Genomic DNA, 26,732 nt, shown 5'->3' with positions numbered 1-26,732 from the left:
CCGTTCCCCTTCCTTCCGCCCGCCGCCTCCTACCCGCCTCCCGCAACATGGCGGCAGGCACGGCGCGGCCCGGCCCGGGCTGAGCGCCCCAGGTACCGCCTGTCCCTCCCCATCCGCCGCTTCTTGCGTATCTGCTTCGTCACCGGCTGCAGTGGGCGCAGGGCTTGCCCCCTTAACGCCGTCCCAACCCGGAGAAACTCGTCCCGCCAGGCCGGACCGGACGGGGCCCGGCGGGGAGCTGGAGCCGCGGGCCCGGTGCGGAGCCCCCGCTCTGTGCCCCGGCTCCGCCGGGCCCGGCCTTTGAGGGGTCGCGGCCCTGCATGCGCCATCTTCGAGCGCCCCGTCCGGCCCCGGGGAGCTGCTGTTAACTGTGTTGCTTCTGGGGATCTTTTTTTTTTACTTTATAGTTACATATTGTTAAAAAAACCGAAACAACCCAAACACAGAAACCCCAAACAAAAATCTTTCTAGTAACAGAAGATCTACAGTGGCCGAACGTTAATATTTGAGACTTGGTATCCAGCAGCTGTATTGAGCAGTATTAACACTCTTACCCTGCATGTTTTCGGGAATGTATGACGCTAGATCTAAGTGAATATTTTTTTTTTCCTTTGTGTTAGTCAGTGAAACATTTTCTTCATTCAGATTAGTTCTTTTGGAAACTAAACACTTGGAGAGGAAAATGACATCGATTATCAAGCTGACTACGCTTTCAGGGGTGCAGGAGGAATCTGCCCTTTGCTACCTGTTGCAAGTAGATGAGTTTCGTTTTCTTTTGGACTGTGGCTGGGATGAAAACTTTTCTATGGATATTATTGATTCTCTGAGGAAGTAAGTAGTTCAGTTCATACACAAGGGTTTTTTAATAGATCTTGTCCTGTATTGAAAGTTTTCAAAACTCCATGCAATGGTATGTGTGTGGTGGTGTCAAATCCAAAATTGTTCTTTTATTTTTTGTTTGACCTGTGTTTTATGTAAAGGAAATCACACTGCTGAAGCTTTTCTAGTAAAAACTTGGGATTTTTTTTCTTGTCAGTCCAGTGAGTTAACATTTATTAACTATAATTCTTAAATTCTTCTGTGCTTGTTTTGGCTTGGATGGTTTGAAGTTTTTTTATAAAAGTCACGCAGCAGAGTTTATGGGAGACTGACCTTGGCTCTAAACTGATTGAGAATGGTAACTAAGTTTTAAGTGGAAGAAGCCTCAGTGTGTGTAGGCAGAATACAAAGTGGCTCAACTCTCACCTTTTGGTTCAAGTTGAACAGTCAGTCAGGAAAACAGCTGTCAGTTTGCTAGCCCTTCAAAGGAAAAAAAACAACCTACAAACAAAAATGTATCTGGACTTTAGTCTGAACTTCTGCAGACTTACAGCAAGGAGCTTTGCTGATTGCCAGGTTAGGACTGAAATATGGAAGTTCATGAAAGAAACTGAGCTTTGTGATGCTGGTTCTATAGATTCACTTTTCTAGCGCTGACATTCTTGCAGTGTTAGAAGTCTTTTAAAGGAGGATTATTAGGTACTGAGGATAATTTATAAAATGTTTTGAGTATCTGAGAAGCAATTAGATAAAATTCACTTTTTTGTAACAGCCATTGAGAAGGATGTATGTGCCCCAGTTACTGCAAGGGAACAAAAAGCTTTCAACCCAACTTGTACTTTCATTTGCTAAATTTGTTTTATGCCCTCAAGTTTTTCAATTATGATATGCAGAAAGTTTTTAGTCTGAGTTCTCACTTTGCAAGAAAAAAAATATCTCTCTTTCAAATTACTAAAAATCCCCCAAATGATGTACCACTTTTCTTAAATGATATATTTGACCATTTCTGTTGTAAAGAAATATCTTTTGATGTGATCCGTATAATTTTAAGAATTGTGCCTTTAGTCCTTTTACTGGTCTTTCTCATCAGAAGAAAAGTTATGGTCTGCTTTTAGATGTATGAACAATTTGTAGCACATCTGCACTGATAATATTTTTGGTTCCTCAGTTAATTTGCCTTCTGATATTCACATATATATTAAGGTGTTTTTAGTGAGGAATTTGATGTGAAACTTCGTCTTTCAGACCTTGAACTTATGTTTTCAGAAGTCACCTGCGTTTTTAAGTACTTGAACATTAGGAAATACCTGTAACTTTTATTGTGGTTTGTAAAGCAGTTCCAAACCTCGAAGGTTAAGTTTTATTGTTTGGCATTCAGACTGTGTGTATTCTCAGAATAGCTCCAGTGAGAGGTATGAAATGCCACATGGAACACCTTTCAAACAGCTGTTGTTGTCCCTCTCTTTACAGGCATGTACACCAGGTTGATGCTGTTCTTCTGTCTCATCCTGACCCTCTACACCTCGGTGCACTTCCATATGCAGTTGGAAAAATGGGGTTGAATTGTGCCATTTATGCAACTATTCCTGTATACAAAATGGGACAGATGTTTATGTATGATCTCTACCAGGTATATTTAAGGTGATACTTTCACTCACAACATCTCTGATACAGCGGAGTGTTTGAATGCTCTGTTCCTCTTTTGTTTTAGTCCCGCCATAATACCGAAGATTTCACACTCTTTACGTTGGATGATGTAGATGCAGCCTTTGATAAGATACAACAGCTGAAGTTTTCTCAGATTGTGAACTTGAAAGGTAAAGTTGTTACATAAGCCTTAAGAAATTACTTCTAGTGAATGGCAACAGAGTCATGAAGAGTTAAAGTAACATTTTTTAAAGGCAGTAAGTTCTGCAGTGTGATGTATCTTGCAGTGCTGAATGTTTTAGCCCCGTGTCAGTCTGTATCAGCTGAATGTTTGCCTCAGTCATTGTATGTAGAAATGGGTAGAATTGTCACTTAATATGGACGAGTCATGTCAAAGCATATTGGGAAACCTTTTTTTCTATGTCTTTGTAGCTTTTCTTGGAATTTGCTCATGTCTATCAAAAGCATTTACTTATGTCCAGTGGTAGATGCCTCGGAAGTCTTGATAACCAGTAACAGAAAGGGAAGTTTCCAGAGCAGGAATATATGGCAGAGATGAAGTTACAGCCTGTGGGTGATTAATGAGGAGATCTTTGCTGACTGAATCATACTCAGTGTAGTTGATTGCTGGGAATTGTGGTATCTGGAGAATCAGCAGCTTTTTGCTCCTGTTGATTGCAAAGATCAGAATGAAATGGAAACCCAGTTTGTGAACAGGGACACATAGAAGCTGACCACCAGCAGTTTGTCTCTGAAGTGCAGTACCTCACAGTTCATGAATGGTGCTTGCCAAAATACTTACCTTGTTATTGGAAAAAAAGAAATAGGATGTTATCCTGAAAAGACTGCTGGCCTCTTTGGAAGATATTTGCAGCAAGGCTGTGTATGTGCTGCCAATTTTTACATCTAAAGAGTATTTTTAGTCCATGACTTTAAACAGCTAACTGTTTCATTTTTAATGGAGATGATTTGAAAAGACTCGATGGAGGCATTTAAGAAAATAATGTATGTTTAATTATTAATTATTACTGTGCACTTCATGCAGTAGAGTTAGTGAGTAATGGCCATGGATGCTCTAGTTTTAATCTGACAAAGATATAGGCTGGTATCAATGACAAGGAGCAACAGCACATTAAAAAAATGCATGAGATCCTGAAAAGTTCGGTCGTCCCTGACTGCAGCATGTGAACATCTTTCCTGCTATGGTTTGACTTCTGTGTTTGTCATTCTGGAAAACTTCCAGTTTGTGTAATTTCTGAGTACCTCAACAGTGAATGATACTATAAACATTAAGTGTTGCTTTGGAGAGTTTCACCAGTGTACTTGCTTTGGTGTGTTATATTTGTTGTGTCGGTTACTGTTTGGGTCTACAGTTACAGCAGCTGTGCTGTGCCTCTGCATATCAGTAGGAGGTGGAGGGGAGAAGTGATCTTCCCTTTAGTTTCTTTATTCTGTAGGAAATAGAGAACTGAATTGCAATGAATTTTGAAGTTACTTGTTAGATGACAAGGGCAGATATTACTGCTTTTTCATACTTCCGTTGACTTTTTTTGCAGTAATATTTTAAGCTTTCAATTTAGGCATTAACTTAAAGTTACTCTTATTCAATGGGTTTTAATACATGTACCTAAAACACCAAAAACTTTTATAGGCAAAGGACATGGTTTGTCAATCACACCATTGCCAGCTGGTCACATGATAGGAGGCACAATTTGGAAGATTGTCAAGGATGGAGAGGAAGAAATTGTTTATGCAGTTGACTTCAACCACAAGAGGGAGATGTGAGTCCAACATAGCAATATTTTTTATGTGTTGTGTTAGGTGTCATATCATTTAGTCTGTGATAAAGAGGTATGGCAGCAGAAGTGCATTTCCATTTCTAATAAGACCTCTTATTTCACTTGCATCCAGATTAATTGGTTTGAAACAAGTATTAGCTCTGGGTTTCTTTATTCCTTTCATTTTTGTTTATTTGTAAGTTTGAAGCAGGAAGCAGTCAGCAGCTGAGGAATTTGATTTCTGTACATGCAAATATCTGGAAGCTGCCTGTCTTACTTTTTCTCATAAAATAGAAATGCAAAAACTGAGATTTTTGCCTTTTTTTCACAGCCATCTGAACGGATGTTCCTTGGAAATGTTGAGCAGGCCTTCATTGCTTATTACAGATTCATTTAATGCTACTTATGTACAACCCAGGAGGAAGCAAAGGGATGAACAGCTGCTGAGTACGTACTGTTTGGGCTTGAAAAATAGCAATAATGTGATTTATTCGCCACTGGAAATTATTTTGCTTTGACAAATTCATCACCATCTAAACTAAGAACCCTTACTAAAATTTAACAAATTTTGAATTACTCTTTTCTGATAGTACTGATCCTGTGAGTTAAATGTTTTCCTAAAAACAATGAATCGTATTTGAAAGAGTATTTTCCCCAGTATTGATAAATCTCTTCAGGGACTTATAAATTACCTTGCTCAGCACATTCTTTTTTTAAACTCCATTTTACTGGTGTTTTTAATGAAAAAAACCCCAAACTCAAAACAAACAAACAAAAAACAAAAGAAAGAAAAATTATCAAGGCATTGAGATGTTCAGAGCTGGAGAGGAAACTCCAGCTCCCTTTAGTTTTGGTGGAAATGTGGGTTTGGATGTCTTTTGAAGTTCAGTTTATTTTTGTGTTCTCTATGCTTTTGATTACGATTGCTAGTGTGGTATAACAAACAAAAAAAATCCAAGCCACACCAGAAACATTTTAACTTTGGTTCAAAGTATAAGTGGGCTTTTGTTTTGTTTTTAATTCTTCTCAGCTAATGTTTTGGAGACATTACGAGGTGATGGAAACGTATTAATAGCCGTGGATACAGCAGGGAGAGTTCTGGAACTTGCTCAACTTCTTGATCAGATCTGGAGAACCAAAGATGCAGGATTAGGAGTCTACTCTCTAGCACTTTTGAATAACGTCAGCTACAATGTAGTGGAATTCTCTAAATCACAGGTTTGTTTTGATTTTGAAAAGCAGCTATGAAGAAAGAGGAATGGAACATGTATGCAAAAGCTTTCCTTTTTAACTGTAAAAAAAGGCAAAAGGCCGGGGGAGTGTCATTCTGTAATGCATCCCAACTCTTTTGATCAAGTAACAGTCCAGTTGTGGCTATCGACATGTTTCTCGATACTCATCTCTCTTTTTATCACAAGACTTGTTAGCATGAGTTAGAGCTGTTGAGGAAGAGGACTTAGAGTATTTGTTTTGTTGTTGTTTATGGTTAACATTATTTCTACACTTACTGAGAAACACTGGTGTAATCATGGGCATATTGCATCCTGTACTTTGCATCGGGTTTATATATTATTGTAGAACTTGTATTCCTATAGAAAACTTTTTCTTAATGCATGTTTTAGGTTGAATGGATGAGTGACAAGTTGATGAGGTGCTTCGAAGACAAGAGAAACAACCCTTTTCAGTTCCGTCATCTCTCCTTATGTCACAGTCTGTCTGATCTGGCTCGAGTGCCTAGTCCTAAAGTTGTCCTTGCCAGTCAGCCTGACTTGGAGTGTGGGTTTTCTAGAGATCTTTTCATTCAATGGTGCCAGGATTCCAAAAACTCCATCATTTTAACTTATCGCACTACACCTGGAACATTAGCACGATTCTTGATTGATAATCCTTCTGAAAAAGTTATAGATATTGAGGTAAGAATTGTCTCGTTATCTCACAGTTTTTTGTTGGGGGCCATCTGGGGGAATATGGGCAAAATTGAACTTAGGTTTCCTTTTTGATCTGAAAATACTTGTAGTGATGGAGGTTAATCTGAAATTAGGATGGTATGTGTTTAATCAATTGTGGATAAATGTACATAAAAATATATGTCATACTGGGAACTTTTTGGTGGTGTGGTGTCTTGGGTTGAGCTGGCAAAATGCCAACTGCCCAGTATAGAGTGTCAGAACCTCCCACCCCCCACTGAGAAAAGGGAGGAAAGAAACCTCTGGAAACACAAACTAGGTTTGTACTTAAACTGATTATATATATTGATACAGAAAAGAAAACTACAATATAACACACACTTATACTAGTTAGAAATACCAAAAAATAACTCCCTGCTCCCCATTGAAAACAAATCCCACCATTGTAACTACAAATCACTCTGGAGAACTCAGTTCCCCAGAGACAGACGCAAGCAGAGAGAAGGACTAAGAACAAACATTTTACTTCCCTAAGATAAAATGATGGTAAGCTGGTGCCAGGCGTGGTCCTCCTGTCCCTCCTGGGGTGGCACAGTGTGTATTCCTGAGACTAAGGCAAAGACCAAAAGAGACAGAAGCTCCACCTCCCTCTCCTTTTGTACTTGTTGACACTTCTTGATGATGTCAGATGATATGAAATACCTCTTTGATTGCTTAAGTCAGGTCATGCTTGTCCTTTCTGATCTATATCACATCCTTTGGGCCTGCTAAATTGAGGCCTAGCTAAGGCCTAGCTGAAACTAAAGCCAAAACTACCACATGTGGCAAATTAATACTCCATAGAGCTGAGCATGTTATCTTTAGACAAGATTTCTTTTGTGCTTTTGTTATAATAGAAAAAATCTGCTTGCACTTGATCGCCATATATGATGGATTAGTCTTGGTGAAAAATACTCCCCGTTTGGATGAGGAGATAATAAAGTCAAATTAGTATAGTATATCCCACCAGGATTAGAAAGATAAGCAGACTCTAGAAATTAGAACACAATTGTCATTCATGCTTTCAAGCTGTTTTTCGTAATCTGTATACCTGTGTCTACGACTCTCTGGTAAATGTTAATTTATGGGAGTCCCCTGTGATTGCAGTGGTAATTTCATTGCTGATTAAGCACCTTTATTTTAGTGTTAGATTTGATTGGAATCACTGATTTACAATATTAGATTATTACTAGAATTTAGTTTAATTCAAAGTGACCTATTCTCTAATTTGATTTTCAGAAAATAAGCAGCAAAACTTACTTTTGTTTTGCTGACTGGTACGACTTGGCCAGGTTCTTCTGGTTTGATGTTACCGATAGAAGAATTAAAAACCACTGCTCATCTCAGATTATTTGCTTTCACTTACTGGAGAGAGATTTTCTGAAGATGTTTCAAGAACTTTTTGTGGACCTTAATTGATTTTAATATTTATATTATTTTAATGTAGACTCTATTGATTGATAATATCATGATCCTTCCATGCTGATGTCGTGCATATTTGCATAATCTTGATACATATGTGACATCTAAGTTGTACTTGCCTTTGGTACCGAAGTACAAATATTCAGAGCTGCAGCACGTAGGAGAAGTATTAAAATCATGTCAGCTACTCACAATAACATTAATTTTAATTTTGTCTGCAGTTGAGAAAACGTGTCAAATTGGAAGGAAAAGAACTTGAAGATTACCTAGAGAAGGAGAAGCTGAAGAAAGAAGCAGCTAAGAAGTTAGAGCAGTCTAAAGAGTAAGTGTATTTGCTGTTCTTGTGTTCTGCTGTTACGATCAGAGTTGAGATTTCGGTGTGGTCATTCTGCCCCTTATACAGTTCACAGGGATAAATGGAAGTTATAGTTTTGATAGACTTGTCTGTGGGCACTGAGGAATTGGGAGTGGTTGTCTTCAATCTGTTTTTCTGATAGGACTGTTTCATCTGCCATTTGACTGTGAGCTCTTTCTCAGATAGATAAACTGCCCTTGGCCTTGGTTAGTGTTATGTCAGCTGTTATTTCCCAGTCAGTGTGTTTATGTAATATGAAACCTCAATTAAAAAAGAAGTGCTGTGGTATTTTTTTTGAATGTCATTTCAGGGCAGATATTGATTCCAGTGATGAGAGTGATGCTGAAGAGGATATTGATCAGCCAACTGTACATAAGACCAAACATGATTTGATGATGAAAGGTGAAGGTAGCCGGAAAGGAAGCTTCTTCAAACAGGCAAAGAAATCTTATCCAATGTTTCCAGCCCCTGAAGAAAGAATTAAATGGGATGAATATGGAGAGATTATCAAGTATGTGGTGGCAGTGTATAGTAACATGTAGTAGCTGTGAAATAATTAAAAAATAGAAGTAATGAAAAAGCAAAATCATCATTTTGTCTCTTCTTTTGCAGCACTGTTATATACTCTTTTAACCGCCAAGTCTCACAGGAAGCTTGTGATAGGATTGAAGCTGCAGAGTGTTGGTCCTTGACCTGTGTTCACACCTCTTAGGAGTATTTTCACTCCAGGCTTTTTTTTTAATCTTAGAAGATCTAAAATTCCTTTAACATGGCTTTTTTCTGCACATAATGTTGGATAAATTAATGAAGGGGAATAATACTATTCATTCTAGAAAAATGTATGATATTTGTCCTCATTGCATAAGGAATACTTGCTAGGAATTCTTGACTTGCTAGAATTTCCCAAGTTATTAAAGTTCTTTTTTAAGATATTTCCCAAATGAGCTCTGGAAATAGTGAAGGCAAGTGTAATAAAATTGTTGGCAATAACAATTACAAAAAAATCTCAGTAGTAATAGTCAGCATTGTTTCTTTTTATATTAGTGCTTTGGTTTTACTCCAAGGGTATTAAAAGCTAAACGCCTTTCATTCCTTAGACCTGAGGATTTTCTAGTTCCAGAACTTCAAGCAACAGAAGAAGAAAAAAGCAAATTAGAGTCTGGTTTGACAAATGGAGAGGAGCCTATGGACCAGGATTTATCAGATGTTCCTACCAAATGTATTTCTGCAACAGAATCCATGGAAATTAAGTGAGTGACTGTGTTCTTGTGAGTTCTGCTAGAATAGTGGCATGGGTACAGTGTGAACTGGGTAAAAGGATAGCTTGGATTTGAGGAAGTGGAAAAGGACTTGCTTTCTGTTTATTTTATTTTCCCCAAGCCAAGTTTTTTACTACTCCTTCTGGTAGCACAGGATAGAGTCTTATGGTTCCCCACTCTTACGAAATTTGTTTTATTCATTGTTTGATGTAGACAACTGGAGGAGGTAGAACAAGTGATAAAGTATGTCAGCACAGACACTTAAATATATTTTGTTAAAAGGATAATTTATTCATATATGCTTATCTCATATTTTGGATAACTATGTGAGTGAATTTTGTGAATTTATATTGTTAAATATACATACATGCTGATGTTTGACCACTGTATTTCACTGTTAGGGTGGTCGCATGGTGTAATGGTGAGCACTCCGGACTCTGGATCACAAGGTCATGAGTTTGAGTCTCAGTGGGGACCGTCCCTTGGCAGTTCAATGCCTCCCTGCCACCCCATCCCATCAGATCTTGGATGCTCAGCAGGGTCAGCCCTGGTTAGTACCGGGTGCTGTGACAGTCCTGAGGACTTCACTGTCACTGTCTGAGCTTGCTCGGCCTTGGCAGATGGACCTTGGGACTTAAATGGTGGGGCCAGTTCTGTGCTCACTGTGCCTCACCTAAAGAAAAAAAAAAATCCCCTGTGCAGGCTGGAAGGGCACACCCACATGGGGAGAGCCCTTCCCAAATCTTCATTCATGAAGTTTGGCCATACATAGATTATACATTTCACTGATCCATAATATACCTTGTGCTGACAGCTTTTGCTGATGTTGAGTAATTTAAAAATATCTTCTGTTTTTAAATAAAGTATTTTGGAGCACTCAAAGGTTTAATCTTTTAAACTAAAAAATAATATTCTTGGGGTTTTAATTCTAACTAGAGCCAGAGTTACATACATTGACTATGAAGGACGCTCCGATGGGGACTCGATTAAAAAAATTATTAACCAAATGAAACCAAGACAATTGGTCATTGTCCATGGACCACCTGAGGCCAGTCAGGACCTTGCAGAATGTTGCCGAGCATTTGGTGGAAAAGATATTAAGGTTTACATGCCCAAACTTCATGAAACTGTAGATGCAACCAGCGAAACTCACATTTACCAGGTAAGGTACTGGAACTTGTTAGTTGTGTGACTACTGTCAATTGTAGTAGAGCTGTATTGGCAAACTCTGATTTGGCTCTCACTTCTTTGGGTGAGGAGAGGTGGTACTACCTCTGTGTACAGTTGGTTTTGTGTGATAAAGGCATTGATACTGTTTTTCTGACCTGTAGATAAGCATCCTTCTGATGCTTATTATTCATAGGTATTTGAGAGCTTAATCATGAGATCAATGTGTTTCTATGTGTACAGCAAAAGGCAAGGCTCTTGTCCATGGGAATATCATTTTGCTTTATTGAAGTACTAACAAATCTATAATGGCTATATTTAGAGTACTGTTGTATACTAGTTACAATTCAGGATTCTCCTTGGAATCTGAAAGGGAGCCTTAGCGAGCAAAGAGAAAAAAAGTCCTTTATACTTAAATAGTACCTAAGAGTAAACATGTAAAGTTAGGAGGCAGTTAAAAATAAATAAGACACCCATACTCCCCAGAAAGGTTAATGTGATGAAACTTGCAAACTGAGGTTATGATAACGTGTTGCTCTGTGCTAACTATGAAAATTAAATTTGTGTGAATTTTGCGTATGGTCCCAGTTCAGTTTTTGAAATTGTTTAGAGGGAAGTTTTTCACTGGAACTTTTTGCCTTTTAGTCCTTTATTCCTTTGCCCTTTTAAAGTTCATAGAGAAACATTGGTAGAATTTGTTGAAAGAGGTACTTCTGCTTCTTTCAGAGAAAAATCCATTGCCCTGTAGGAAGTGGAAAGTTATTCAAAATCATCTAGTTCTGACAGACTTGAAACAGCATGTTTTCTGTATTTGGTCTGTTAGTTGTTGGGGGTTTTTGTCCTTTTTTTTTGTTTTTTTTTAAGGTCTCAGAATTGCCAGTGTGTTAGAAATGACACAGGAGAAGTACAGTGGAGATATTGAACTTGAAAATAACAGATAAGAATGAAGCACCAGAGTCACAGTGTTTTTTTGAGTGGACTCTGCTGCAGATGGGTAGTTGTTTGCTGTATCTTTAATACAGTTGCAGCCTTGATTCCCCTATGGGAATTGTGCACCATCTTGTGTGGGTAACAATCTCTAAGAGTAGGGCTAAAAGTCCTTGAGTGCACCAGAGAAGTCATGTTAAGGTCACTTTAAAGTCTGATATTTACAACACCCTTTCTTAAAATAAAATACGTTTTTTTTGAGGTTTGAAATTTGGAACTGCTCTCCAGTAACATAAATATATCTATAGAAACTTTCTCTGAATTTGCGAAGACCAGCTGAGGACTTCCATGGGTGCAAAAAAGGTTTCTGTCCTAAAAGGAAATGGTTGCTTTTGCTGTAAATTTAACTCAGCTTTGCAGTATGGGTTTGGGTTTTTTATTTTAACCAACAAAAGAAAGGTATTTATCTCTGCTGCTTTTATTCTTTGCAACCCAGGTCAGGTTAAAAGACTCTCTTGTCAGCTCCCTTCAGTTCTGTAAAGCCAAGGATGCTGAGTTGGCTTGGATAGATGGTGTTCTGGACATGCGGGTTTCAAAAGTGGATACTGGAGTTATTTTGGAAGAGGGAGAGTTGAGGGAAGATGAAGACTTAGAGATGCAAGTGGATGTGCCTTCTTCAGACTCCAGTGTGATTGCACAACAGAAGGCCATGAAAAGCCTCTTTGGTGATGATGACAAGGAGATGTGTGAGGAGAGTGAGATCATTCCTACTTTGGAACCTCTGCCACCTCAGGAGGTACAAAAATGATGCTGATCTGAATTTCTTTTATGAAGAGCTGTGTATTCATTTGTCTTTTTCTAGTGCTTGGAGGTGCTTACTATGATCTTACTCAACTGGAAGCCTAACTGAAACTGGGTTTTCATATTTGGTTTTCTCTTTTTTAAACCTGGTGCTGTTCTGTGTTCTGATGGTATGATTTTCAGCAACGAGGGTCACATCCACTAACGGTGCCAAGCATACAGTAACATCTACTTACGAAGATAAAGATTTTAATTAGTGGATAAGTTTTGTTTAGTCACTTTTGGATTTTGTTATGCTTTGTTGAAGCTATGGAAAATACTTTATATACTTGAGATACAGATCTTTGACATTCTTACATCTGCTTCTACAGTAGTGATTTGAGAGTTGATGAAATTTAGCGTTTCTGTAAATTTATCTTTGCACTTAAAATACTTGGCATGTGAGGAGATACAATTTTAACTTTTCATTGAATTATTCCAATGCCTTTTAATCCTAGATTTGCTTTCAGATACAGTTTCACAGTCCTAAATGTAATCTGGTCTAGGAGCCAGATAACTGTAGAGACAACTCCAAAGTCTGTTGAGATTCATGACAACTGTAATAGAAGGATGTACTGGTGAGCAGTACAGCTTAACTTGCAGCTCTGTCCCTGGCATAGCATGACTTGGAAGAGGGATCTTGATTGTCAGCTTTCCATTTGTCTTCCGTATGTGAGCAAATAAGGAAACTTTTGCCTTACCTGATAAATAACTTCTAAGACTTTTCTATCCTGAAAGTGTCTTGCTGCAGCTGTACAGAAGTAGAACCATTCTTCTAATTTATAGTCCTGCAGTCTAGGCTGCACTGCTGCCTACACAATAATGAGACCTTTGGGAAAATGGAAGGTATTAAATAGAAGCATTAAAATTGTGTGTGTTGTTTTGAAGGTTCTTGGACATCAGTCTGTGTTTATGAATGAGCCAAGACTTTCTGACTTCAAGCAGGTTCTCTTGCGAGAAGGTATCCAAGCTGAGTTTGTCGGAGGAGTGCTGGTGTGCAACAATCTGGTGGCTGTTCGCAGGGTAGGTGTTCTCTCTTAAACTCTTTGGTAAATAATATTCTAAATGAAAATTAAGTATCTCATTAGTGTAAAGATAATAAACTAAAACATGTCTTTTGTTTCAGACTGAAACAGGGCGCATTGGATTGGAAGGCTGTCTCTGTCAGGACTTCTATAGGATAAGAGACCTTTTATACCAGCAATACGCAATTGTCTAAGCAAAGTGCTGCAAAGGTGTTTTCCTTTGAACTGTTACAGACAATGGAGATTTCTCCCTGTTCTGACGTTTTGTAGTTTTCTAATTTATACAGGGAAACCTAATTCATAAAGAGCAGTTAGCTACCCTGAGCATGTAAATAACTGCCACTGTTGTCCTTCATAAATCTGTTGATACATTCCATGTTGTTGACTTTCAAACTGTTGCGACTTGGCATCTCCCACATAACACGTTATGTATGAGTTTAGGAACACTTCTCAGGAAAGGTTCAATTTGTCAGGATATGCTCTGGTTTCATAGATTCCCTGCCAAAGAGTACAAAATATGTAAAAGTCATCCTTTTGTTCTTAATAACATAAGGACTTGTGAGTTTCTTTGGTTTTGTTAATTTTGTTTTCTGTGTGGTTGTTTTGGGTTTGGTTTTTTTTTAACAAGTTTGTTTTAGGAAACAGTCTCAAATGTTTTTCTTTTTTTAATGAAGGTTAGTTGAACTACATTATTAGTAGCCCACTTAAAGCTAGACTACCTAAATTTTCCTCTAATCTGTCTCTGTCTTAATGTTGTATCTGCTCCATCTTACTGATTTGTTCCCAAACCGCATTTTATGTTCTATGTAAAGTATTAATCTTCAGGATAAAAAAAAATACTTAGGAGAGTAATCTCTAAGAAGATTGGTCAATATTTTGAGGCAGTTTAAAATCCAGTAATTGTGCTTCAGAGTAACTTCAGTATGAACTTCCAGAATTTATAACTCCTAGCTTTTGCCAACAGTATGTCAACTACATAAAATTGTTTCTGAGTTCTGAGTTTAATACTTTAAAGCCTTTATCAGTGCACTTCTCTTTGTTCAGAGTGCCATGAGGCAAGTTCAGGAAGATCCTTTATCTTGAAATCTGACTTCATGTGATATATTTAATGGTTTTGTGCTGTTCTAGTTGACAGTGAGACTGTAGCTGCTGATGCTAGGAGTTGACCTTACTTTTTAGGTGAAGATGAGCACAGTTTTGAGTGTATTAATTTCTCAGAAATTAACTTATGCAAACAAATGGCCTCTCAAGAATTTATTTAATCCTTTTTTCCCCTGTCCATGTGTGAAACTCTGGCTTGGGCAGTGGAGGGTTGTTTGCTTTTTACATAAAACAGCAATGTGTTCTCTTTGTGTGGTGTTTAAATAAAACCTTTCTAAAAAGTGGCAAAAAATAGCCATGTAGGCTGTCAATGGAAACATAATTTACTTTGCAATTCATTCTCGACAGAAGTTTTCTATCTGATCTATAGACTACTTATTCTGTTTAAAATAGCAACTTAAAACTGAAGACCATGTTAAACAAGAAAAATCTGCTAGAACAATATATTAAAAATGTAAAAACCTTTTAATCCTGAGTTGGAATATATTTTGTTATGCAAAGAAAATCTTGTCTAGGGATGACTGAATGGTCAGTGGTGCAGGTTTTTTTCTTAACAGGCTAGAAAAGTGTTTATTTCCCTTATATTGACAACCAGAAGTTTGTAGAAATGCCCTGGTTTTGTAGCAATGCTATGTAAATCTATATGATATTGGATCCTTGTGGGTGAATACTATTGTATTACTGTTTTTGCTGATGCTAATGAACTTTTATAAAGTGAATTCTTTGTACATAATCATAACGGCCTTAGGACTTGAGGGCTCAGGGTGGGAAGAGACAGCACATGCTGGCATGGAATATACTAATAAAGAAAAAAACTTAGGAAATCAGACTAAAAATAGTGCTGTTTTTAAGAAAAGTATAAAGAGAGTGCAGTGTGATCATAAATCTTTCTATCAGTTTTGTTTGTTTTTTCTAACCTATTGATACAAATTTAGCTAAGATCAACAAAATTTTTAGTGTTGTCAGTCACTAAATTTGTGTGTGTACTGACAGAGACCCCCAAATTAGTGCCATCACAGAGGAAAAGGCTCAAAACAGCCAACTGTTCTTTTTTCAGTCTATTCAGCATAAGTGTGGCTTAAGTGTGAAGTCATTCCTAGAAAGCTGATGTGCCAGGTGATAGTCACCTAAGTTCTGGGGTTGGTGGACAGTTCTGGTGGTGAGAAGGATGAAGGGACATACAGGACATGTGTCGTAGACCTCACAGGCTGCACCTGTGCTGTGGGGCAGGTGTGCTCCTCAGCCATGCATTCATTGCTTCTAAGCAGTGTGCAGCTGAAGCAAATTCACATTAATTTTGGCTAGTCTGCTATCAGTTTTCTTGATAGTTTATTATTGTTCTTTTCTATTTTTTTTTGTTCTTAACTGTGACTTGCTTAAAACAATAATTGTACTTCTTTGTATAATTTTCAGAGTTACTTATCTGGCTCTTGTTTGTATCTGAACTGAAAACTTCCCCTTACCTTCACAAAATGTCAGTGCTGCCATGGTCTGTAAGCTGTGTTTTCTGACTTCTGCATTGCTTTCATTAACAGTAAAAATCTGATAAGGAGTCCTGTTTCTTACTCTGTGCCCTGTTGCTCTTGAGGGCAAGAACCTTCAAATCAAACATAGGTTTGGTACTCACCATTTAAAAATATTTCCTTTCAAGGCTCCTGGATAGTTCAGAATCCTCAGCTAAGAAGAGCCAAGCATATGTGGAGACACAGGAAAAGTGGAAACTTGCCCTCTCCTACCCCCAAAGTCTGTAGTATTTGTGGGTAAATCCTGGCTTTTGTAGGTTCTTACTCCTGTACCTGTGTTGTAGAATGTGAAGATGCATTTCAAAAGATAAAGAGAATGCAGAAGCAGAACTCTTTAATGATAAAAACCCAAGAGGTTATGGGTTACCACTGTGATAGGAAGTAAAAAAATGAATGAACCTCACTCCTGTGTTTTCAGTAGAACTTCCTGGAAAAGAAGGATCCATAGAAGCTCTAAATATTAGGAGGAAGCAAGTTTGCTCTATGAGCCTCAAGTAGTAATAACCTGCCTGTTGTTGCATAATCTTCTTAGGTGTTGCAAACTGGATCTGTGATTCAACATCTGAATGATGCTGAGCTAAGCATCTGCCAAAAGGTGTAATGTGTAACTGCAATACAGCAGTCACTGATTTAGTTAATTAGCAAATACATAGTTTCAGTTCTACAGGCTTTTCTTAAAGAGTTTTCATTTTCAGCACTGTTCTTTGGAAGTGATAAAAGCTACTCTAAAGGCTACCTTTGGCAAACGGTTTTAAAGAAATTTGCAGTGGGGGTCATTTCAGTTAAAAGTAATACAACTCAAACCACAAGCTTTCCGTTGAACTTGGCTCAAAGGCTGATAGTAGTTTTTGTAAAATTGACTTGGGAAAATTACATAGGGAAACCAATGAAAAGAGTTCATCATGTGTAGTAGAAGCTGTTGTGCCCTTGCTGGTATTTAAGGTGTAGCAAATAAAGCATAATATTTAATTTCAACAGTGTCAGAACTTCTGCAAGTGAATAACAATTCCATCTCCAAAATGTTGAAGGTTTTTAGTTTTAGATACAACCAAAATTACTTTTTCCTTTGTTTGTGGTTAATTAGTTCATAGGAATATTTAAGTGTCAGTTATGAAGAATGAACTCTTAACAACACCATTGTTAAGCAATAACTCGATAAGTTTCTCAAGCTGGTGGTTCCATCAATACCTTCTTGAAGTTGTCACTTAACTCAGTTCCTTTGTTGAGGAGAAGTCTCATTTTGTTGTCTCACCAGTTCTGAACTGTTATGTCATTTGCTTGACTGCTTTACAGTTTTGTAAATCAGAAGAACAACTCCAATTTTGAGGGAGGCAGTTTAAATCACTGAGAACAAGTTCTAACAAAGGAAAAAATAGCTCAGAGGTTGAAAGCTAGCCTTTTATTTGGGTTTAAGGTTGTAGTTTTAAGTAAAAACCATTGCACTTCATCTAATCTGGAGAAACTACTGCTTGCTCTCCACACGTTTGTATTTTTGTAGAAAGAGCAAAAAAGTGCCTGGTCAGGTATCAATGATAATACCTTAAGGTGTATTTCACAGTAGTTGCTTCCAGTTGTGGGGGTTTTTCTCTTTCAAGTCCATCTGGATAAGTTTTATGGTGTGCTCATGTCAGCTGTTACTACCAATATTTCTCAGAAATAATTCTGAAGCGAGTAGCTAATACGTCTTTATCAGTGATAACACTCAAATTGTGTAGAAAATTGGTACAAGATGATTTTGAAAGATTGAATGGAAAAAATGGGGGCATAGATAGAACTTAGTCATCACTAAAACTTGATAGGACTGTTGGATTTCTGTATCTGCTTCTTACACAGAGGTAGGAACAGGCTTCTAAGGAATGTTTTCTGATGACACTGCAATGAACTGGGCAAATAAACTAGTCAGCAAAAAAAAACTCCATTACCCACATTTAGCTAAGTAGCCTGTTGAATATGCTTCAAAATGTGAACTTGTAAATGTTTACATATCAAAAAGTGTGAGAATGGATGTGTGATAACATTGCCACCTATTTTCTGGTTTTACTGCATGCCTGAGGCAACAGGTGTAGCTTATCCAAGTAATTATTTGTGTTAGCACAATAATGTTGTGTCTTTTGTTGTTTTCAGAGAACTTGTTCAGTTTCCATGGAGAAAAAACCCTGAGCATGATGTAATCACTACTTCATAAATTATTGGCAGGTGCTCTGCAAGGCATAATAATGAACTGTCCTTAAATATCATCAGGGAATTATTTTGTTCTGCTGTTTTGCAGCTCCTGAAGGAGTTGCACAGCTGGCAGAGCATATTGCCCGTCACTGTGCCAGACTTGGCATTTGAAAGCCTGCCAGACTGCTCTGTGCTGTTGTGCTAGCCATGGATCAGCAGTTTGCAATAGTATGAAGATAGTAAGTGTTTTATTCTTTGCCCTTTGTAGGATCACACGAGTTATTATTGCATTTCTGAAGAGTCCAACCTATTTTCTGAACGTACCAGGTACTTGGTCTGCATTACCTGGTTAGATTGGCCTCTGTGCTGCAGGAATCTATAAACAAGTTATGTTTTTGACATATTCTGGTAAAATTTCTATTAGTGTCAATGTTTGGAGTCACTCTGTATAGCCTGCTTTTCATGTTTTATGTAATTTTATTATGTTTCAGTATTTCTTTCATAATCTCCCTGATTTTACTAATGCACAATATTGCAAAAGCACTATAAAACTAGTCAACAGACTTGAAATCATTTGTGTATCTCTAAACCTCTTATGCTGATTAAAAGTGTTAAGGCTATTAGTATTTTTTATGTAACTGGGTCTAAATTTAGTTTCTGTTGCAGTCAAAAAACACTCTGGTATTTCAAACCATGATCCTAATCTGCTTCCTCTTGGAGTTGATGGTAACAGTTCTTCAGCACAGCTTTTATGTTTCTGTGTGTTGATGACTTGAAGTTTTAGCATCACGTTTATCTTAGAAATTCAGTAGTGTCTTTTCATAATTCTGATTTCTCTTCCAGCAGTATCAGAATACTACTTTGGTTGTTTTGTGAAACAGGATTTTAATTATTTTTGGATATTGTTTTCATTAATGCTTGACTTTTTAAAGTGGGATTTGAGTAGCTCATAGGTTATTGCTCCATTTGTTCAGAGGACAGGACTGTTAATATTTTTCCCTATGTTAAATTCTTCTGGTTCTTGTATGGAGAGGCAAAAAGAAAAAAAAAGTTAAACTGAGAAAGTAGAAAGCATATACATAGTCTATACCTTCCAAACTGAATAGCTGTAAAATACCTGCATGACATCCTCATCCTGCAAAACTGCACCTGTTTGTTCATTCTGTGTTGCCTGGTCTTACTGTTTGAGCAACTTAACTATGATAAAAAAGTGGTAAGTTCATGCCATCTTGTATTAATGACTTTTGTTTCCTGCAATATTGTGCATTGCTTTTGGTCAGTTACAGTGTGTAGTCCTGATTTCACATGTGCATGAGTTTTATGTCATAGCTGACAGCTTGCTGCAAAAAGCCAGCTTTTCAAAAAAAAAACAAACCAAAAACTTGCTGGTGATTGAGGTATTAAAATGTGTAGACAAGGAAATAATCAGCTTTGTGTTCAAGGAACCCATTGGAAAGACTGAATATTTCACTAGTAGTCTTGCTGCTATTGACATAGAAAAATGAGAGCCTTTATATTCATGTATGGCAATGGGTAATTTACATGATTTTTTAAAAAATACAAAACTGAGATTGTATTTCTAATGCATGAGTGCTTGGTCTCAAAACCATCTAGAGACTTCATTGCATGCGCTGGATATGCAAGAGTCAATAGTTACAGACCTAAGAGTGCAGCACTTGAGCACTTCACACTTGTGGCAATTTTACTCCTGCATTTGCAGGACTGTTCTGCTGACTGTTTTCTAAGAAACAAATAGCTTCCAAATTATACAGTTAATTTTTTGATCTGTGAGTATGGAATTTTCCTTTGCTTGTCATAATATGAACTCTAACAACGTTGAAATGGTTCTAAAATAACTCCTCAAGCTAGTTTCTTTCAAGTTGAACATTTCTTTGAAACTGGGGAAGGATATCTCACTTGGTATTCTTGGTTTGGAAATAAGGTGCAGATGGAGTGAAGCAAGAGCTTTAGGCAGCATGGAAGGAAGGAGAAATAACCAAAACTGATGACTTTTCTAGAGCGATGATGTTCCACCTTGCTTGAGGGGGTTATGGATGTCATGTCAGCTATTCCCAATAGAATTAAGCATGAGTTTAAGATTTGAAAGTTTTAGTGGCTGATTTTTCAGTGTTTGCAAACCTGTCGAATCAGAAGAAAATAATGGTGTATGTGTTTCTCTAGGATGAGATGAGGTTAGGATTATGATCAGAAAGAGTTAAATTGATGGTTCATTGGCAGAGTCTGCAAGTCTAGGTTTGATGACTGCAAGTCGCTTCAAAACATTATGGCCAAGGAAAGGGTTAGGGGCACCAGGGTTACAAATCTAAATTTCGTACAGTCTCATGGTGAGAGAAGCAAAAATGAGGTTTGGTATTGATAATACAAATGGAGTAGGGCACTGAAGGCAAATCATGGATGTTTTTGGCAACTTAAGCCTTACCAACTGATACTGGGTTGACACCAACAAGTTACAGGGCTCTTATTTCTTGTCTGTTCATAAAATTTTAGTATGTGCAGTGCTCCCCTGTCTCTTGTCAAAGTGTTAGTCTGTATGGTTTTGAGTTGCACACCTTTGTGTAACTTGTTAGTCTGAAAGGTATTTATTTCTGCTTTTTCTTTCCTTATATTGATTATACCATTTTGCCACTTAATAATTCATTAGGTAGTTCAACAAAATGCAATGTAATTCTGTGAAATCTAGAATTAGAGGAGATCTTTATAGCTGGGCTGCTAAATACTGAAAAATCTTCTTAGTATTAAATTATGATATTGCCTTTTTAAAAATTCCTTGAGCTTTCTGAGGTTGTGTTTAAAACTACTAATTTCCTAAATGGAGGCTTCTGTAGGCCTTGATTTCTGATTCAAGTGCTCTGCCAAATCTTGTGTGTCTTGTGGCTCTAAAAGGGCAGATGCAGGGAAGTGTCTGAGTAGGGTATTGCAGTTAGAAATCTGATGCTTTCTGATGTATGTACAAGTGTAAAATCTCTCTTCTATTGCATTGCAACACACTGCTTATTGCACAGAGCTTGACTTCTTTTGTGTGACTGGTTAGAACTACTGAAGTACAGCATTATTAGCATTATTTTGAAAACTGTCAAGTCAACTGCTTGGCTTTGCCTCCAAGGTTTCTTTATTCATTGCCTAGCAAATTTATAGCCTTGGAATTGACAAGTATCCTATGTCTCTATGGAAGTGGCTAAAATTTAGCTAGCAAGGTGTCTTTACTGTCTAGTCAGGTTGGGCATCTGTCTACAGCTGACAAAATGTTATGCTTCAGGGAAGACAAGGCAGGAAAGATGGAAGTGGTGAAGACAGGCAGGTTCCTGATTGTCTATTCATACTCCTGTGGTGTATACCTAGGAGTTACTTTCTGGATCATCAGCTTCACCCTATATGTGATGTATGTTTATGATACTCTGCTTTAGTATCACTGCTTCCTCGAGCACTGGGCTTTTCTCTGTTTTTTTTCATTGGATATGTATAAATCTTCTGCTCTATGATCTGCTATGGTGTATGGATAGAAGAGCAGTTACTCTTTTATAACACCAGTTGAGAGTGTTTCCTTGCTGCCTATGGAAACCAGAGGATGTGATTCAGAACATGAGAATTTGAGATCTTCCCTTGACATCAGCTGGGTTTCTGCACCAGGTCTCTTGAGTTCTCTGTGCATTTCTTCCACTTAAGAGTCTCTGTTTATTCATGGATACAGTGGATGGATTGTTGTCTTAAATGCCTTTCTTTTTTCCCATAGGAGGACTAAGCTCCAGAGAAGAGTACATTAAAGCAACAAACTTGAATTTCTTACTTCAGTTTATAGTTTCATACCTTCTGGCTTTTTCAGGCACCTCATTGCTTCATTTGGGACACTCAGTGGCTCTGCTTTTTGTCTTTTCTATGAACTCTTTTGCTCATTTTAATGCTTTGTTGTTTCCACTTTTATAGCCTTTTCAGCTTATGAAAGTGGCAATTCTGAAGTCAAGCCTAAATTAGGATGTAGACTCTCAGTAGCTCAGAAAACTTGTGACATACTGAGTGTTTATTGAGAGGGCAGTTTCTGTTCTTTGGGAATGTATGGATGGCTGTGTGGAGCAAGGATGTCCTTGATTTGCATTCTTCAGTCAAGAAATGAGATATTAGGCTAATAGAAATTGTCTGCCTCTGCATTTCTGCTTGTTCTTTAACCTTAGAGTTTATTAAACTACTGCAATTCATGGAATAAACACCCCCATAACATACTCATAACATTTGTGGAAGTTCCAAAGACTGTCATTCAGTGTTTGAACCATGAAGTCTTTCCCTCAGTTGTATTTTTCAGGAGTAAAAAACACATCTCATTTTCCATGACTTTACCTGAAATTTGTGTGCAGAACTGTTGAAACCAACACTGTCTTTTCAGAACATTGCACTCCTGATGATAATGATGCTGTCTTGAATGATAAAATATCAAGGAAGTTCTAGATTTTTTGAGTGCTTTTCATGGTATCTGGAAGCTGTAGAAATAGTTCATTTCAGAATTCTCTTGGCTAGTTAGTAGTAGCCATATCATTAAAAGAATATGGTAGAAGGCCTTTTAGTTCAGAGATGAAAAGTACATTCTTATACTATAGTCAGATGAAAATAAGTGAAGAATTCCAGCAAACACCTCCTCTGTGCTTTTCATGTGTTTGAAAAGCATTTCCAATATAAATAACTTCATATGCAAGTCATTTTGATTAAAAAAAAAATTGGTGTGGCCAATGTTACTGAAGCCCAACCCTTTGTCCTACAAACCCAACTCAGTGCCCATGTGCTGTATCTGGTTGTGATGTCTTGCCTGCCACATTCACCTGCCCAGTCTGAGGCTCTGGACTGCAGAACATGCAGCACCACCACGGAAAGCCTGTGCTGTGGCTGTGTGGCATGTGCTGTGTCCCGGTGGTGCTCTGAGGCTGAAGCTTTGAAGGCCAAAGAAGGACATTGATGATGCAGCTCAGTGTGGGCATTGAGGAAGTTTCTTTGGAAAAGCAGAACGGATGTCTGTCTCTGTGCCCAAAATAGTCTCTTTTCAGGAAAGTACATAGTTGGAACTAAAGATTCTTTTGTGCTGAAATTGCATTCTGTGTCGCAACAAACTCCTCCATTATAACCTTCAAGTAACTTAAAAAGTCTCACTTCTGATACACCACTTAAAAGGATAATTGATTTTTTCCTTTTATATCCCCTTTGTAAAGTTATTTGAAACCTCCTGCAGAAAATGTTAATTTGTTTTCAGTATGTATAATTTTAAAGCATGAGTTTGTTAGCAAGTTATGCAAGCCTTTGAAACAAAAGCAACTATAAAAAGAATTTTGAATGAAACAATTTGCATAGCAATAACAGTCCAGTTTTGGTATATGTGCTAAAACAAATGGAAATCTGCAAGGGGAAAAAATTCCCCAAATCTTTAACAGATAAATCCAAAGTAAATCAGGAGAGGATTTTGCACAATTCTATGTCAAAGACTACTAAAATATTAGTGCTGTTCTACTTTAATATTATTTCAGTGTTTTGACTTACCTAGTGGTGCAAGAGCAAGGGTAGACTGAGATTGCTTTTTTTTTTAATGGTTTGTCTCTGTGACTTCTAAGCTGTGTGATGCAGAGCAGCTGGTGCTGCATGGCCATGTGCTGTGTGGAGGCAGTGTGCGCGGGCTGGCAGGTGGACATTCCCTGCCCCGGGCTGCTGCCCAAGGCATGGGCAACCCATGGCCATCAGCACTGGTGTCTTTGGGCAAGAGCAACAGCTGTGAGAGGGGCCGGAGGCATCACACTGAGAGGGCGGCTGCTCTTGAAAGAAGGTGGCCCATGCCAAAGGAGGGATCCTTTGAGGGAGGTGGCTTTGGGTATCTCATGCCAGGGTGAGGACCCATCTAAGGAACAGTGACTCTGAATGCACCACTGAGTGTGAGACATAAATATATGGAGTGGCAATAGAAAAGCAGTAAGGAGGAAAGAGCAGCACATGAGATTGTTACCATGCAACCCTAACTGCCTGCCTCATCCATTGCCTCACCAGGGCAGTAGGATGGGCTAGCCCTAACTGGCCCTTAACCCATGAGAAGCTGAGACTAGAAAGGGTGTAGAGAGCTGATCATGGAGGTGTTTATGCTCTCCTGACACCCCCTCACCCCCCAGCACTCAGATGAATGATTGGAAGTTGCAGTTAACTGGCAATAAATTACACTAGGAAATAGATATTCGAGTTCCTAGGGTGTTCTGCCTGTGAGAGGCCTGTGACTGCTCACCCTCAGAGCGTTCCCTTGGGCCTACTGACCTGGCAAGTGGGAGGGATTCTTACAGGTCTGTGTAAGTGGTGTCAGCCATTAGTGGTTGATTAGCAGCATTAGAGACCTCATCAGACATCCCATTTGCTATGGACACCTTTGAAAGGGTTATACCAGTGTATGGGTTTTCACCAGGTAAGGAAATGACATGAAATGTGGGATTTCTTGGAACCAAAGTGCTGTTGGGTTAGTCGTGTTGCTTGCCATATGGTTAGGCAGGCGTGAGCCAGCTCACGTCAAAAGCAGCAGATAAACATGTCATTTAGGAACAGGCGCTAATGAAGTGTGAGCTCCGACCATATGTGGAACAAACATCTTTACGGTGTCAGTCGTGACTTTCTTTGCTCCTCCTGAGCTGAGCACTGCGATGCACTGTGTGCTCTGGAGGAGAAACATGGAGAGGTCCTGGCTGGGGTAAGCTGTTAGAACAAAGCATTGAAAGTTGGGGGTCAGTGGTGAAGCTTTGGGTGACATGGGATTTCTGATGCAAGGGAAAGAACTTTTTTGTTTCACCTGGTACTTACATCCCCAGACATGAGCCCTCCACTTGCATTTCTGTGTCCCTAAATTTTTATGACAATGTGTCACTGACTTTTTAGAGTTGCATTGCCTACCATGTTGTTAAAATTTGAAACACAGTTACCTACATATTTCTTGTGTCTTTCACCACACTGATGCTTCTCTTTGCTATTGTACTCAAAGCCAGTTGTGCTACATTAAACCTCTTGGACAAGGGCCTCATGGTTTCTTGGGATGGTGGATAGGGAAATGGGTAGGTTAATGTGAGGAGTGAAGTGTTAATCTGGCTGCTGGAATGTCAGAGCCTTCCCCAGGAAGACTACAAGTTGAGATGCTTGCTGTGAGGTTATCCCCCCCTGTCCCTGGTCTGAACAGAATTCCTCCTTGACCTTTTTTTCAGATCAGAGCAGTCACATCAGTTCTAGCTGCTTCCTGAAGAAAGGGAAGATTCCCACCTGGTCAGGGAAAGAAAAGAGGGGCAAGAGTTGCTATCAGCCAAGTAGCTTCTGCCTATGTTAGCATCTTGGCTAGGGAGGGTGGCGTCAGAATTCATGGGCAAGGTAATATGGAAATTTAGTTACCATGATATGGTCACAAGCTCATTATTTTAGTATCGTGTATGCTTAGGCTTGAAGTATTGTAAGTCTAGTAGAGTATTAGCTTGTTAGTTGTGAGCTACATGCTCTGATGAGTTGCTTGATAAGAATCTACAAATGATTTTCTCTCTGCTGCAGCTGATGTTCTAAACTAGCCAGTCTTGGAGGCTGGATCCTCTGGCCAGGTATTTACCCAGCTTTTGGATGCACTTTTCCTACATCTGCTGAGATTTGTGTTCTATATTAAAATTCTGACTTGGGTAACTACTTTTAAAACTAGTTGGCTGTAGTCATAGAGGTAAAAACTAGTGGTGGTCCATGTTGCTGTGAATACTACTGTGGTCAGCTGTCAGTCACTGAGTGTGTCCCACCATGGCACTACAGCTGGGTGTGATCAAGCTATGAGTGAATGGCAGCCTCAGTGTGAGTAACCTGAACAGAAACTCCAAGCCTGTGGTGGGGTAGTGAAAAAGTAAGTGGGCTGTATTGGCAGAAAGGGCCTTCTTGCTGCATTCTATGTTGGCAGGACAGGGATGAACTACATGTCAAATGGTTTCATCCAGCTGTCATAGTATGGAGCTGTTAGTTTTCATCTTGGGATATAATCTTGCTCATATGGCCTTGGGTTGGTAGAAGTGTAAATATGGCTTTAAGTACCAGATGGGCCAAGAAACATGACTGAGGAAAAAGCAGCATTTTCTTTTTGTTTTGGTGGGTTTTATCTGCTTCAGTTTTCATTTTATTAAATGTACACAGATATGCTTGCATCTCCAGAGCTCCTTTTAGGATATATGCTAAATTCATTTGGGTAAAAATGGGGGAAATAAGAGTTAGTAGTAGAGTTGCACATGCATTTTACTTTCTTGACTGACTTTCAAGTAAACAAAACGTGAATAAGAGATGCTGTTATATTTGGTATTATTTCTAGCTACTCTTTAAATCTTCCCAGTGTCAGGAGTTAAGGAATCTTATGACATATACCATCCTAATACTCACCTGACCTTGACTCAAGTGGTGAGATTCAGGCACCCAAGCATTAGTGTAAGGGCATATGGAGTGGGAACATGAGCCCTTTTGCTAATAAATGGTTGTGTTATGGGTCACATGGGATTAATGATATCACTTTGGTTCCATATTGATGTGTGACATGTGTAACTTCTTTTTCAGATGAACCTGAATTTTCTCTTAAAGTGGTATGAGATACTTGCAGAGAGCAAAAGAAATCAGCTGGCCAAAATTTGCTCAGCTTTGGAATCAGAAGCTTTAGATTTGAGATGGCCATAGAAGGGCACTGAAGTCAGAGCATTTCCTCAACTGAAAGCAGACACTAAAGGGGTGATGGAA

The 26,732-nt window shown here is 38.5% G+C and overlaps 1 protein-coding gene across 2 annotated transcripts; it reads left to right on the top strand.

The window, feature by feature from the left end:
• Positions 1–13: 13 nt before the first annotated feature.
• Positions 14–26,287, top strand: CPSF2 (cleavage and polyadenylation specific factor 2). Of its 2 annotated transcripts, none has more exons than XM_071557648.1 (15): positions 14–92; positions 646–831; positions 2,290–2,449; positions 2,531–2,636; positions 4,118–4,247; positions 4,576–4,691; positions 5,275–5,462; positions 5,867–6,157; positions 7,834–7,934; positions 8,278–8,478; positions 9,065–9,217; positions 10,163–10,388; positions 11,817–12,116; positions 13,049–13,183; positions 13,287–26,287. In XM_071557648.1, the coding sequence occupies exons 2-15, from the start codon at positions 683–685 to the stop codon at positions 13,377–13,379; spliced, it is 2,349 nt and encodes a 782-aa protein (XP_071413749.1). In that variant the 5' UTR covers positions 14–92; positions 646–682; the 3' UTR covers positions 13,380–26,287. The 2 variants fall into 2 exon arrangements, with proteins under 2 accessions (XP_071413749.1, XP_071413750.1); XM_071557649.1 differs by having other exon boundaries at positions 75–92; positions 621–831.
• The last annotated feature ends 445 nt before the right edge of the window (positions 26,288–26,732 follow it).

Source organism: Pithys albifrons, chromosome 6 (assembly GCF_047495875.1).
Source record: "Pithys albifrons albifrons isolate INPA30051 chromosome 6, PitAlb_v1, whole genome shotgun sequence".
NCBI lineage: Eukaryota > Metazoa > Chordata > Aves > Passeriformes > Thamnophilidae > Pithys > Pithys albifrons.
The sequence above is the reverse complement of the archived record's forward strand: the minus strand, read 5'-3'. Positions and strand labels throughout refer to the sequence as shown.

Bases quoted from the DNA above. Each gene is read 5' to 3' on its own strand.
- CPSF2 (XM_071557648.1), top strand. From the start codon at position 683: ATGACATCGATTATCAAGCTGACTACGCTTTCAGGGGTGCAGGAGGAA. The intron at 2,450-2,530 runs GTATATTTAAGG...CTTTTGTTTTAG, and splicing joins TTATGTATGATCTCTACCAG to TCCCGCCATAATACCGAAGA. The intron at 7,935-8,277 runs GTAAGTGTATTT...ATGTCATTTCAG, and splicing joins AAGTTAGAGCAGTCTAAAGA to GGCAGATATTGATTCCAGTG.